This window comes from Oncorhynchus keta, chromosome 7 (genome assembly GCF_023373465.1).
Source record: "Oncorhynchus keta strain PuntledgeMale-10-30-2019 chromosome 7, Oket_V2, whole genome shotgun sequence".
NCBI lineage: Eukaryota > Metazoa > Chordata > Actinopteri > Salmoniformes > Salmonidae > Oncorhynchus > Oncorhynchus keta.
Window position 1 is genome coordinate 24,366,879 of NC_068427.1, and position 15,985 is coordinate 24,382,863.

The 15,985-nt window shown below is 46.0% G+C and overlaps 1 protein-coding gene across 1 annotated transcript; it reads right to left on the reverse strand.

The window, feature by feature from the left end:
- Positions 1-63: 63 nt before the first annotated feature.
- Positions 64-5,651, reverse strand: LOC118386186 (protein ABHD13). The gene is made up of 2 exons (XM_035773698.2): positions 5,441-5,651; positions 64-4,309 (listed from the first exon to the last, which is right to left on the reverse strand). Exon 2 carries the CDS (start codon positions 4,266-4,268, stop codon positions 3,207-3,209), a length of 1,062 nt encoding a protein of 353 aa, XP_035629591.1. The 5' UTR covers positions 4,269-4,309; positions 5,441-5,651; the 3' UTR covers positions 64-3,206.
- Positions 5,652-15,985: the final 10,334 nt, after the last annotated feature.

Genomic DNA, 15,985 nt, shown 5'->3' on the forward strand with positions numbered 1-15,985 from the left:
TCAGGGAATGTGGAACCAGACATTTTACAGACAAAAACATTTGTCTAAACATTACACAGACAGTTTAGCAGAATCTTGGGTTTATTCAGTTATTGCATGTTACTGTACAGAGAATAGAAATTGAGATTGTGTACTTAGAAAAGAAGAATGAATATTAAAAAAAAAACATCAACACTAGAGTAGGGAAATGAGTGCAATGGTTGTTTTCCTAAACTGAATGGATGAACATTACAAATTCAGTTAATGAAAAGGTACAGAGCGCTCAACTACAATACCCATAAGCCTCCGGTTCAGAGAAGAGTGAACATTCATCACCATCATCATGCATTTAGTGCTTCAACATATCAGTATGCATGTCAACATATGAACACTTCAGTACATCAATAATACCCATGCATCCTTCTCTCCTGCATATTGTCAGCTTCCACACCATTCTGAGAAGCATTAATAATCAGATAACTGTACAAAGGCTATTTTACACAATGCCAGTGCAAACATGTAGAATAGCAATTGCTTTGAGACAAAACATTCAGTTAGATTTGAAATGATTTCACAATGGGAGCTCGTCGGTGGTTGGTAATCAGGCAGGGCCAAAGATTCTATCAGTAAAGTATAAAATAAAAAAATCCCACACCTATCAACTCGATCAACAACTTTGGTGGGAGTCTGGGCCAATTCCAGTCAATTCAGAAATTGCACTATGTCCAACTATGTCCAAGTTATCTTACAGTAATTTAAATTAAATGGGTATTGACTCCCACTGTTTATGGCACATTGCCAGGTCATTGTCTACAGGTAGTGGTGTGTGTAACTGACAGGGTCTGATTGTGACAGCACAGCAAACACACTCCACTCACACACACTTTTGATATGGCAGCAAGCCAGTCAGTTCCTGCCATTGAAATATTTTGGCAGTCTACTCTCAGAGAGGGTAGACTGGTACTATAAGGTCTATAAACACAAATGCATCAACACAAACTCAGTAAAGTGTTTGTCCATCATACACACACAAGCCAACCACTGCAGACAAAGCATGCACCCCTTGTTGGGTTACAAAACGTCCCACGTAATGCTATATAATGCTGGGGATCTCACACTGTACAGTTTCTCTTCATGTAAAGCACACTGGTCAACTCACATCCACACTGACTGCACATTCAGTAGGTAAGTGCCTATATATTGTAAAATAAGTGTCCTATATAAAAGTTAAAACAGTTAAAACCAGAAACGTCACCAACACAGAGACTGTTTCATCTCACTGTGATGGAGAGTTTAGTCTGAAGTTAAGACTCTAGAGCCAACATGTCTGCTGATGCTGAGTGTCTGTTTGTTGTGTCAGAATGGCTTCAATACTGTAAAACTGCACTGCAGCATGCTGCACTGAGACTGAGAGCAGGGTCATATTCATTAGAGCACACCGTAGCAAAACATTTTACAACGGACAACTAAACATTAGCGTTTCTTTTTGGACATGTTTCATTACGTTTCCTTTTGTTTGGTGCCTAATGAACAGGACCCAGCACAGTAAGAGTTTATTATTGTCTAGCTCACAAGCACACCTGAATCAACTGGTCAACAAGCCCTCAACGAGCAGTGTTTTCCAAGGCTACAACACAAATGTGTACTGTTGGGGGGACTCAAGGACCACAGTTGGGAAACACTGGTCTAGCTCACCTTCAGTCCCTGGGAGACATGCAGGAAAGGTTCATTAGCTTGTGAAAAGCACTCCAAGAGGATAAAGCCATTTCTCCACAAGAGCCATAGGGTGAGATGAGACACTAGCATACTTGAAGGAACAATTATGTTGAGAATAATAGATTAACACAAATAATAATACAACTTAGTCCCACTCAAGTCTCAAGGCAATAACACAGGGATCAGAATTCAATCATTACACACCCAACACACACAATCTAACCAGAGCCTGTGTGTACCTGGCTCACAGGAAGTATAAAGTAGAACCAGGTGTTTTTTCAGGCCATGGTATTTGGGAGAGTGCACTTAGATTTTTAATAGTGTGCAGAACATTGCAGATAGATGTGTATTTTACAGACAGACACAGCTCACATCATGACCTGAAGTTCACATCCAACTGAAAGCCCTGGTGTGGCCGACCAAGATAAAGGGTCATGGGTAAACTATGCAAAGAGTTGACAAACAGTTCTGGCCACATCGGAGTTGATATTTATTGTCAGAGAACATAAGAACGGGACCTTTGCAAAAAAGAAATATAATCAAGGGATTTCTAACAAAAACAGTCTGGTAGGGAAACTTGCAGTTTGTGCAGCTTTTCAATGTGCCACACAGTCTACAGAGAACCAATACGGTACAGCCCACATGGTAATCTACCGACTGATATGAACATGATTTTATATTATGAAGCATTTAAGATCCTCAAACATTTAACTTTAAAACAGCGTGTCCTGAAATAGATTATATCTTTTTTTTTTAAATGCCAAGATCTTGGGTCTTACGTCATTACAACAAGGCAAGACTTTTATTGAATTTGTGAAAAGCTTTTAATATTTGTCAAACAATTCTTATTGAGTTACTGAAATGTTATTACGCTAATCAAACATTTTTATTGATTTACTGAAATTCTGTTATGTTCTTTGTAAAAACCTGTGGTTGTGTTGTGTCTGACAGTATGAACATGGTTGTGTGTATAAGCCATTCAAAGAAGGCCATAACAAGTACATATTCACCCATGCATTCATAGTTCAAACACAAACGCATTTCCATGTTAATCATCCCCCCACATCAAAAACACTGTCCCCCTCCAAATATACTCCCCGAATGGTTTGATCTGGTACAATTACACCAACAGAATAAGATAATAAAAACCAAACCTCCCAAAAAACATAGAAATGTACATTCTCTCTAACCTGACCCTAGTAGTTGAGCCCAGTTTAGTTACTCCTGTTCATTCAAATGGAGGAGTAATAGCCACTCTCCTGTATCCTACCATCACACTAACTCCATGACCTGGTCCAGGAACAACCCATAACCCACCATGGGTACTTAATGTAGATCATAAAGAACTGGACAGGTATAAGCAATACGGTAGTGGTTGGCTGCACCTTGCCCTAGCTTTTACATTTTGCTTATTAGACTTATTCAATCATTTCCGATCTACACAACTGTATAGGGAGCATGGAATGCAGGGTTTTCTCTAGACCAGACAGTCTTCCTCCCTCCCTACTAGACTAGATGATGGTGACGCTGGCCGTTGACTGGACTCTCTCCTCGTGGGCGTGGCTCTTCATCAGGTCCTTGACAAACTGCTCGAGAGCGGCGAAGTAGCCCTGGCACTGCCACGTGTCGTTGTGCGTGCCCTCTGGGAAGATGGCCAGCCGTTTAGTCCGCGCCGGCGACAGCTCGTACAGCTGCTTCATCATGACGGGTGGGATGAGCTGGTCTGACAGGCCTGACACGAACAGCGAGGGCATCCGGCACAGTGCCACCTGTCTGTAGGACAAGAACTGGTTCCGGTAGCACAATAAGGGCAGCAGCCTCATGGGCAAGAAGGAGAAGAGTGTGGCGGCCATGTGGGGGATGCTGAGGAAGGTGTTCTCCACCACGATGGCCGCCACGCGGTGAGGGTTGGCCGAGGCCAGGCGTACTGCCACCGCCCCCCCCAGAGAGCGGCCGAACAGCATCACCTTGGTCTTGTCTAGGTCGGGCCGGGTCATCACGTAGTCCAGCGTGGCCTGGGCGTCCAGGTACAGGCCATCCTCACTGGGCTCACCTTCGCTCTTCCCATACCCCCGGTAGTCCACCAGCACCACGTTGGCCTTCAGGTTCACCAGCATCAGGAGTGCGTTGGGCACCCGGTGCCCGATGTTGCCCGCATTGCCGTGGAAATAGAGAATGGTGGGTGGGGCCATGGAGCAGGGGTTAGATGCATTGCCGGGGGCGACCCCAGGGTTGCCCAGGCTGTCTCCACCAGTGTAGCGGAGCAAGATAAGATTGAGGCGCACGCCGTCCTTGGTGTGGATGTAGACGTTCTCATGGGGGATGCCTGTTGGCATGGGCACGTACAGACGGGAGGAGGAGGGCTGGTCGGGGAAGTAGAGCAGCACATCCTGGAACTTGTAAAGGATGCCAGCCACCGAGGCCAGGATGAGAGCCAGGAGGAAGAAGCCTCCATAGAGGTGGAAGGTGAGGATAAGGGCCAGGAGGGAGATGCGACAGGCACCCCAGGACCAGGAGGCCAAGGCCAGGGCACAGCGCTCCACCGAGCCCCACAGCCTCCACGGCTTCTCCATGGCACAGAGAAGACACACAGGATCACACCACCACACACACCCTGTGCAGAGAGAGAGGAGGAAGTGGATTGGGGGGGAAATGGAGTGGGGGAGAAGAAAGTGAAAGCCGTGACTCATGCACTGCACTAGACAACACCACTTGAGGTTCTTCACCTCTCACAATTTACAGCTCAGTCAGCCTACCACAGGTGGTAACAAGGTTGTTAAATAAATAATGTAAACCTTAGAGCTGAGAGACACCAGTGGACCCAAACACACACAAAAAATGACACTATCAATCAGCCGATATGCTGCCTGGCCTCAATGTTAAAGCATGTGTGTCTTTGGAACAATGCCAGTCTCAGTGGAGGTTAAACTGGAGAATTAGGCTGACGGCTTTTCGCCCTTGGGTCATTAACATTGGACTATATGAGAGCAGAGGGTACTTTCCCCGCATCATTCCAATGTTTGGCCTTAATCTGCCAGGCCATTAACCGGATTAGAACCAAACGCGTCTTAGTTACACAAAACCTGGTTGCTACAGCGAATCAGCACCACTGTGAATTGGTTGGCAAATATGAGACAGGTCTTTCACCATACAACATATGGTATGGTTGGTTCTAATGTACATCTGAATAAATAATTGTAATAGAACACAGATCTGCTGATAAATTCCCTCCATGTCACACAAGAGATGGTGTTTTAGAGCTGAAAACACTCGAGGCATGACATGCCAAAATGCCAAATGGATCAAATAAGGAATGCAGCCTTGTCAACATCATCATTGTCAGACAAGTTGTCAATATAAATAATTAATGACATGTAGTTGTCAACAACAAAGACTATTTGTACATTTAGTTAAGTATTTACTACACTGTAAGTTAACTTGAAAAAGGGGCGGCTAGTGGTAACCAGGCAGTGCATGCAGAAACATTAGCTAACGCGTTAGCTAGCTAACATTAACTATGTAAAAGTCACCAAGTTGACAAGTTTGAAAATGTGTATGCACCGAAATGCTACATTACTTTGGCTAGCAAGCAAGCAAGCAACCATGCAGCTCATCTCTGTGTAAACTACGATTTGCAATTCACAGTGGAAAATGCCAGTTAGCTAGCCACATAATTAGCCACCTTGTTGTTGGCTAACAACCGAGCAACAATTTGGCACGTATAGCTAGCGAGCTACACACTTACCTCTCTCTCATAATTTTTCGATTCAAATGCATGCAGCGAGGTAAACAAATTGCACAGTAAACGCAGTCAATGTCATTCGGTCCAGAAGCTCACACAAAATGTACATTCAGATATGAGCGGCTATAAATAAACAACCCGGCAGATAACCTACTGCAGTTATGTAGCTAGCTACTTCCTGTATAGTGTTTCTTCACTCATGTCACTTTGATAAATTCCGTGTAGAACGTGGCAAACAAAGAACAAGGTTCCACATTAACTTAAACTTGCAAAAAAACAGATGTAGTTCCACTGGTCTCCACTAGATGGTAATGTGTGAATGTGGCTTTTGCTGGCCAAGGCCCACTGAGTGATGCAAAACTGGAGCGTCTCACAGTAATCCATGGTCCATTGTAACAGGCATAAGAAGAACAAATGAGCAGACATGTATTTAGAAAAATGCAAAACCTCTAAATTATGGCAAAGTAAGTGAAAACCTCTGTTCAGTTATTCTTTTCATAAAACATTGTAGAAAATCAGTAGTGCTATCAACTGCAAGGTTGAGAAACAATTAAAATAGCTAGTGACTGATGGTGATAAAGCAGAATCATGGGACCCCCGTGGAAGTTGAAAATATTTTAAACAGAATGCGTCAGCAGTAAAACGTTGTCGGAATATCTCATGATAGGACATGAAAAAAGTCTTTATTTTTACTATTTTCTACATTGTAGAAAAATAGTGAAGACATCAAGACGATGAAATAACAAATATAGAATCATGTAGTAACCAAAAAAGTGTTAAACAATTTACAATATATTTTATATTTGAGATTCTTCAAAGTAGACGGCCTTTGCCTTGACAACAGCTTTGTACACGCTTATATTATTATTATTACATTCTCTCAATCAGCTTCATGAGGTAGTCACCTTGAATGCATTTCAATTAACATGTGTGCCTTGTCAAAAGTTCATTTATGGAATTTCTGTCCTTCTTAACACATTTGAGTTGTATTGTGACAAAGTAGGAGTAGTATACAGAATATAGCCCTATTTGGTAAAATACCAAATTATGACAAGAACAGCTCAAATAAGCAAAGAATAATGATAGTCCATTATTAGGTGGAAAATCTCAAGAACTTTGAAAGTTTCTTCAAGTGCATTCACAAAAACCATCAAGTGCTATGATGAAACTGGCTCTCATGAGGACCGCCACAGGAAAGGAAGACCCAGACTTACTTCTGCTGCAGAGGATACGTTCATTAGAGTTAACTGCATGTCAGATTGCTACCCAAATAAATGCTTCACAGAGTTCAAGTAACAGACACGTCTCAACGTCAACTGTTCAGAGGAGACTGCATGGTCGAATTACTGCAAAGAAACCCCTACTAAAGGACACCAATAAGAAGAAGAGACTTGCTCGGGCCAAGAAACACAAGCAATGGACATTTTTTATGAAAATAAATATTCAACCTTTATTTAACTAGGCAAGTCAGTTTATGAAGAAATTCTTATTTACAATGACGGCCTAAGAACAGTGGGTTAACTGGTCTAGGAACAGTGGGTTAGCTGCATTGTTGAGGGGCAGAATGACAGATTGTTACCTAGACTGGTGGAAATCTGTCCTTTGGTATGATGAGTCCAAATATGAGATTTTTGTCTTTGTGAGACGCAGAGTAGGTGAACGGACGATCTCCACATGTGTGGATCCCATTGTGAAGCATGGAGGAAGAGGTGTGATGGTGTTGGGGTGCTTTGCTGGTGACACTGTCTGTGATTTATTTAGAATTCAAGGCACACTTAACCAGCATGGCAACCACAGCATTCTGCAGCGATTCGCCATCCCATCTGGTTTGAGCTTAGTCAGACTATCATTTGTTTATCAACAGGACAATGACCCAAAACACACCACCAGGCTGTCTAAGGGCTATTTGACCAGAAGGGAAGTGATGGTGTGCTGCATCAGATGACTTGGCCTCCACAATCACCCGACCTCAACCCAATTGAGATGGTTTGGGATGGGTTGAACTGCAGAGTGAAGGAAAGCAGACAAAAAGTGCACAGCATATGTGGGAACTATCAGCGGTGTCATACACAGGGTATCAATTTCTATCCAACATAATTATTTAAAATGATGGTGATGGATGAGAAACAGCACAGTGCTTTTTACTGCTGACATCAATTGCTCCATCTCTCAACTCCCACCCCAGTGACTATGTAATGAAAGGCAGAGCTACGGAAGAATAAACTGCATCTCCACAGCATACATATCTCACCCCATATTCTGCTGATCTTCATCAGACAATACCAGGCCAAACACATAGAAAACATAGAAAAACAACATAGAATGCTCACCCCAAACCAAACCAAAATAGAGACATAAAAAGGAACTAAGGTCAGGGCATGAAAGTACCCCCCCAAAGGTGCGGACTCCGGCCACAAAACCTAAACACATAGGGGAGGGCATCTATCCGCGGTTGCGGCTCTGGCGCGGGACGTGGACCCCGCCCCCCCTTAGTCTTGGCCCACTTAGGACTGGGGACCCTTGCAGCTGGCCCCGGACAGGCGGGAGTCTCTGGCGGCTCCGGACAGGCGGGAGACTCTGGCGGCGCCGGACAGGCGCGAGACTCTGGCGGCTCCGGACTGACGGGCAGCTCTGGCGGCTCCGGATGGACAGGAGGAAGACTCTGGAGGGTCCGGACTGGAGGGAGACTCTGGAAGGAGAAGACGCAGCGACAGCCTTGTGCGTGGGGCTGCCACAGGGCCCAGCAGGCTGGGGAGACCTACAGGAGGCCTGGTGCGTAGAGGAGGCACTGGATAAACCGGGCTGTGGGGGAGCACTGGAGCTGTGGTGCGCAGCCATGGCACCACTCCTCCAGGCTGAATGCCCACTTTAGCCCGGCCCCTCCAGAGTGCAGGCACAGGTCGAAACGGGCTGTGGGGGAGCACTGGAGATCTGGTGCTTACCACTCACACCTCTCCATTAGGCTCAATGCTTTCACCCTGCATGCAGGCATAGAACGAAGAGCACCCTCCCAGCGCCCCGGAGACACGATACGCAGAGCCGGCGCAGGATACCCTGGGTCAAAACGGAGCACCGGTGACCAATCACGCTGGGCTGGCACAAGCCACCCTGGCTGGATGCCTACTCTCGCATGGCACTTGCGGGGGGCTGGCCTATAGAGCTCCGGGCTATGAGCGCGCACTGGCGACACCGTGCGCATCACAGCATAACACGGTGCCTGACCAGTACTACGCTGCTTCCGGAAAGCACGGGGAGTTGGCTCAGGTCTGACTCTGCCAATCTCCCCGTGTGGCCCCCTCAAAAAAAATTGGGGGCTGCCTCTCGTGCTGCGCTGCCTTACCTCATATCGCTGCCTCTCGTGCTGCGCTGCCTTACCTGATATCGCCGCCTCTACGCTTTCGCCGCCTCCAGTTCAGCTTCCGGGCGGCGATATTCCCCAGCCTGACTCCAGAGTCCCTTACCGTCTAGTATCTCCTCCCAAGTCCAGGAGTCCCGAACCCTCTGCTCCTCCTTACCACGCTGCTTGGTCCGTTGGTGGTGGGTAGTTCTGTAACGATCTTCATCTTCATCGGATGAACAGGAAAGATCGGACCAAAATGCAGCGTGGTAAGTGTCCATTTTAACGTAATATAACTGAACACGAAATACAAAATAACCAAGTGAAACAACGAAGATCGAAACAGTCCTGAAAGGGGACACAACACAAAACAGGAAACAACTACCCACAAACACCAGGTGGGAACAGGCTACATAAGTATGGTTCTCAATCAGAGACAACAAAGGACAGCTGCCTCTGATTGGGAACCATACCAGGACAAACACATAGAAAACCTAGAAAAACAACATAGAATGCCCACCCCAACTCACGCCCCAACCAAACCAAAATAGAGACGTAAAAAGGAACTATGGTCAGGGCGTGACATGATCAACAAGAACACTAGCAAGAGTGACTCTGCTGCTTTGATACAGAGGTTTAGGTTAGCCACAGAGAGCTCAATAAACCAAACACATAAATAGGCTATCATTCTACAGTTGAATGTATGTAACAATAAAAGCAGGACTTACAATAAAACAACCATTCAGCATTTTGTTTCCCCAAAAAAAACAAACACACAGGGTTCTGGTGTGTTTAATGTCACTAACTTGTCCTCCTCCGCAGGAGGACCTTGCTAGGAGGGAACAGACACAGACAGACAGACAGACAGACAGACAGACAGACAGACAGACAGACAGACAGACAGACAGACAGACAGACGATGTGTAGAGACTGAGACACAGCTCTTGACCACTCTGCTCCGCAGTCCTTCAACTTGATTTATCCGATTATCTGATTCACAGATGTTAACTCACAACAGAATCCTTGAGAAGGAGAGTCGGTTTTCTCTGGATCTTGTTAGACAAATTGAATAGAATGTGAGATAGAAAGAGAGAGATTTAAGGTATAGTATTGAGTAAATGAATAAAACAGGTACATTAAATATGTGCATCAAAGTACATGTTCAGTAACAAGTGACATTTTTGATACTGAGGTGTGTGAAGAGCATGATACCATATAGTCATAGAAGTCAATCATAGAGAGACAGACAATCACCCCTGTCAACAAGATTCCCTGCTGTCGTTCACACTCTATAGGCCCCAGCTGTGTCTAGGAGGTGGGGTCACCAGAGGTCCGGAGCTGTCACTCCAGGATGACAGCTAGAGGGTCAAAGATCAGTGTTCACAGCAACATTAACTTCCTGGAAAAGGTGTATCTGTTCATGTCGACATTACCCTATTGGAAGTCCTTTATCCACAGGACTGAAAGACAGTCTCATGTCTAGATTGTTTACTGAAATGGACCCGTTGGTAAGAGCTTAGCTGCTTGCTGTGTATTTCTGCATTGGCATCAAGAGTAGAGTACAGCTGGATCCAAGCATATCTTCACTTCTGTCAAGGGGTATAAAGATATATTCAAGACAGCCCCTACTGTTAGGCAAAGAAAAGTAATTAGCATGAATAAGCCAACAATACAACATAAATGCATATGAGGACACACCCAATCCCACAGAAGTATGCGCAGGCTTTCACACGCACGCATGCATTTGCATGCATGCATGCACGCTCAAGCGCATAAATGCACAACACACACGTTTGTCTTGGGTTATAGGATACTGACATTGTGTTGGATGCAGTTTATAAGAGATTGACAGCTGGCAAGTTCACTTTATCTACCTACGACTCAATTACCTTAGTCATGCCACTCAAAACAGCTATTATACGTACGTACGCATGCACGCACACACACAAACACACACACACACACACACACACACACACACACACACACACACACACACACACACACACACACACACACACACACACACACACACACACACACACACACACACACTCTTCTGGGCACTTTCCCCAATCCCACGACTCAATTACTTTAGATGTGGCAGCAGTCTAAACAGCCGGCGGCCCCCTGCTCAATAACAGTTAATATAACACAGAGGCACTGGGACGGGCTGGCTGGGGATATGATAGCATCACACCAAGAGACACGCTTGTCATTCACCTCACGTCACTCAGAGGAGTGCTTGGACCATACAGTAGGACGCAATGAATGAGATAAAATGTCAGCCTCTTGAATGTGAGTGAAAAATACTCTCTATTTCTTTTTCAAGTAATGGAATGTGCTTAGCATCCCCTCTATCCATTTTTGTCACACATGTCACACAATTTCAGCTTAAATGTTATGGTATTGGTCTTGATTGCTGTTGCTTATTTGTATAGATTACTATATGTTGAATATTGTTTTATTGATGTGATACTGCCCAGCCATTGGTTGTGATACTCAAGGTGACAGATTTGAAGTCTGTGACTATAGTACAGTAGACAAGTGGTCACCTTAGAGACGAGCATGGCAGTGAGTCAGAGAGTACAGCTATAGCAACAACTCAGTTAGACATTTCATCCACTACTGCCCACACCTAGCCCCTGGCCCAGTATGTGTGTGTGAGACAACCTGTGGATGACACAGACCTCACCTGACAGAGACATCAGAGCGGTAAAGTGCATCCTCCATTTTCTCCAGATTCGTAATTAACAGAAGCTGCTGCTCAACTCTGCTCTGATGTCTTTGTTCTCAACGCCAATCACTGAGGGCTAACGCCAGTGTGTCCAGTATAGTGAGGGCCTAATAGCTAAGAGTAATAGCTGGTCCTATCTGGGCCCACTAGGCTGCTCCACATCATGCCTGCCAGGAATAAATTGGGTGGAAATTGCTGCATGTCTCAGGCGGCAATTAGAGGGCCTCCTGTGGCGAAGAGGCAGACATTAACTAATAAAGGCTACATTTCCCTTGCAAATGAGCATCCCAGCATCCAGCTCTCTCTCTCGCCCGCCTCACCCACCCGAGCAGATGAATGCATATCATTCCCTTAACCCGAGTATGGGGGAAGGAGAGATGGGGGGAGGCATGGGTGACCTCAAGGTAGATAAAAGGGACGCCTCAAACCGAACCTTTAAAGTCATCTGAAGAATAACATAGAAAGTCTAAGTCGCAGTACACCACACTCTCTGTGTGATCCATACACAGCACCATCATCATCCTCTCTGTCTAACTCAATCCTCTCTGTGTTACTGTAACTGCACCTGATTGTAACTATGGTGATGGCTAATGTGGTAATAGCTCAGTGCTGAAAATGCGTCACAACAGGTAGGCGGTGGGCCAGAGAATCGTATCTGCTTTAGTTTTCGAGATGATCGGTCTCTGGTGAGGGAGGAGCTGTTTTTTACATGTTATTTTTTTCTGAACACATTTCTGTTTGTTGGCAATGTCAATTATTGCTATTTAAAAAAAAAAAACTTACTTTTATGTTCACTATCTGGACAGGCAAACGCTGCAAAGCACTAAAAAGTAAATCAATCAAACTCGTTGTAACGGTTCCATAACCACAGATGCTGGGAATCGGGAAGCAAGTACAGGGTGAGGATTTAATAATAAATAGACATGAAACTTAACAAGAACAGTATCTGGACAAGAGAAACAAAACAACACCAATAAAGACAAGGGAATGAAACTGAGGAAGTGACAGATTTAGGAGAGGCAATCAATGATGTGATGGAGTCCAGGCGAGTCTGATGAAGCGTGGGTGTGCGTAATGATGGTGACAGGTGTGCGTAATGATGAGCAGCCTGGCGATCTTGAGCGCAAGAAAGCGGGAGCGGGAGCAGACGTGACAGTGCCCACCCCCTCTAGGGGCGCCACCTGGCGTCATACCTGGGCAAGCCTGACAGGCCGGCTGAGGCAAGAGAGCTCAACGAGCTGGCTGAGGCGTGGGAGCCCGACGAGCTGGAGTGAGGCGTGGGAGACCGACGAGCCGGCTGTGGTGCGGGAGCCCGACAAGCCAGATGAGGCATGGCTTGGGAGCCTGCCGAGCCAACTGAGGCTTGTGAGCTTCTCGAGTCAGTTGAGGCAACCACGGTTGTTTCAGCAGCGGCACCCGGACCCGACGTCACCAACATATTTTTTTTTTTATTCCAACTGCGGTGTCTTGATTCTGTAACGGTTCCGTACCCACAGACGCTGGGAAACGGGATGCAAGTACAGGGTGAGGATTTAATAATAAATACAAATTAAACGAAACAAGAACACCGTCTGGATAAGGGAAACAATATCAATGCAGACACGGGAATGAAACTGAGGCAGTGACAGATTTAGGGGAGGCAATCAATGACGTGATCAAATCAAATCAAATCCAATTTTATTTGTCACATACACATGGTTAGCAGATGTTAATGCGAGTGTAGCGAAATGCTTGTGCTTCTAGTTCCGACAATGCAGTGATAACCAACAAGTAATCTAACTAACAATTCCAAAACTACTGTCTTATACACAGTGTAAGGGGATAAGGAATATGTACATAAGGATATATGAATGAGTGATGGTACAGAGCAGCATACAGTAGATGGTATCGAGTACAGTATATACATATGAGATGAGTATGTAGACAAAGTAAACAAAGTGGCATAGTTAAAGTGGCTAGTGATACATGTATTACATAAGGATGCAGTCGATGATGTAGAGTACAGTATATACGTATGCATATGAGATGAATAATGTAGGGTAAGTAACATTATATAAGGTAGCATTGTTTAAAGTGGCTAGTGATATATTTACATCATTTCCCATCAATTCCCATTATTAAAGTGGCTGGAGTTGGGTCAGTGTCAATGACAGTGTGTTGGCAGCAGCCACTCAATGTTAGTGGTGGCTGTTTAACAGTCTGATGGCCTTGAGATAGAAGCTGTTTTTCAGTCTCTCGGTCCGAGCTTTGATGCACCTGTACTGACCTCGCCTTCTGGATGATAGCGGGGTGAACAGGCAGTGGTTCGGGTGGTTGATGTCCTTGATGATCTTTATGGCCTTCCTGTAACATCGGGTGGTGTAGATGTCCTGGAGGGCAGGTAGTTTTCCCACGGTGATGCGTTGTGCAGACCTCACTACCCTCTGGAGAGCCTTACGGTTGAGGGCGGAGCAGTTGCCGTACCAGGCGGTGATACAGCCCGCCAGGATGCTCTCGATTGTGCATCTGTAGAAGTTTGTGAGTGCTTTTGGTGACAAGCCAAATTTTTTCAGCCTCCTGAGGTTGAAGAGGCGCTGCTGCGCCTTCTTCACGACGCTGTCAGTGTGAGTGGACCAATTCAGTTTGTCTGTGATGTGTATGCCGAGGAACTTAAAACTTGCTACCCTCTCCACTACTGTTCCATCGATGTGGATAGGGGGGTGTTCCCTCTGCTGTTTCCTGAAGTCCACAATCATCTCCTTAGTGTCGTCCGCAAACTTGATGATTGAGTTGGAGGCGTGCGTGGCCACGCAGTCGTGGGTGTACAGGGAGTACAGGAGAGGGCTCAGAACGCACCCTTGTGGGGCCCCCATGTTGAGGATCAGCGGGGAGGAGATGTTGTTGCCTACCCTCACCACCTGGGGGCGGCCCGTCAGGAAGTCCAGTACCCAGTTGCACAGGGCGGGGTCGAGACCCAGGGTCTCGAGCTTGATGACGAGCTTGGAGGGTACTATGGTGTTGAATGCCGAGCTGTAGTCGATGAACAGCATTCCCACATAGGTATTCCTCTTGTCCAGGTGGGTTAGGGCAGTGTGCAGTGTGGTTGAGATTGCATCGTCTGTGGACCTATTTGGGCGGTAAGCAAATTGGAGTGGGTCTAGGGTGTCAGGTAGGGTGGAGGTGATATGGTCCTTGACTAGTCTCTCAAAGCACTTCATGATGACGGAAGTGAGTGCTACGGGGCGGTAGTCGTTTAGCTCAGTTACCTTAGCTTTCTTGGGAACAGGAACAATGGTGGCCCTCTTGAAGCATGTGGGAACAGCAGGCTGGTATAGGGATTGATTGAATATGTCCGTAAACACACCGGCCAGCTGGTCTGCGCATGCTCTGAGGGCGCGGCTGGGGATGCCGTCTGGGCCTGCAGCCTTGCGAGGGTTAACACGTTTAAATGTCTTACTCACCTCGGCTGCAGTGAAGGACAGACCGCATGTTTTCGTTGCAGGCCGTGTCAGTGGCACTGTATTGTCCTCAAAGCGGGCAAAAAAGTTATTTAGTCTGCCTGGGAGCAAGACATCCTGGTCCGTGACTGGGCTGGGTTTCTTCTTGTAGTCCGTGATTGACTGTAGACCCTGCCACATACCTCTTGTGTCTGAGCCATTGAATTGAGATTCTACTTTGTCTCTGTACTGACGCTTAGCTTGTTTAATAGCCTTGCGGAGGGAATAGCTGCATTGTTTATATTCGGTCATGTTACCAGACACCTTGCCCTGATTAAAAGCAGTGGTTCGCGCTTTCAGTTTCACGCGAATGCTGCCATCAATCCACGGTTTCTGGTTTGGGAATGTTTTTATCGTTGCTATGGGAACGACATCTTCGACGCACGTTCTAATGAACTCGCACACCGAATCAGCGTATTCGTCAATATTTCCATCTGACGCAATACGAAACATGTCCCAGTCCACGTGATGGAAGCAGTCTTGGAGTGTGGAGTCAGCTTGGTCTGACCAGCGTTGGACAGACCTCAGCGTGGGAGCCTCTTGTTTTAGCTTCTGCCTGTAGGCAGGGATCAACAAAATGGAGTCGTGGTCAGCTTTTCCGAAAGGGGGGCAGGGCAGGGCCTTATATGCGTCGCGGAAGTTAGAGTAACAATGATCCAAGGTTTTACCACCCCTGGTTGCGCAATCGATATGCTGATAACATTTAGGGAGTCTAGTTTTCAGATTAGCTTTGTTAAAATCCCCAGCTACAATGAATGCAGCCTCCGGATAAATGGTTTCCAGTTTGCAAAGAGTTAAATAAAGTTCGTTCAGAGCCATCGATGTGTCTACTTGGGGGGGGGATATATACGGCTGTGATTATAATCGAAGAGAATTCTCTTGGAAGATAATGCGGTCTACATTTGATTGTGAGGAATTCTAAATCAGGTGAACAGAAGGATTTGAGTTCCTGTATGTTTCCTTCATCACACCATGTCTCGTTAGTCATGAGGCATACG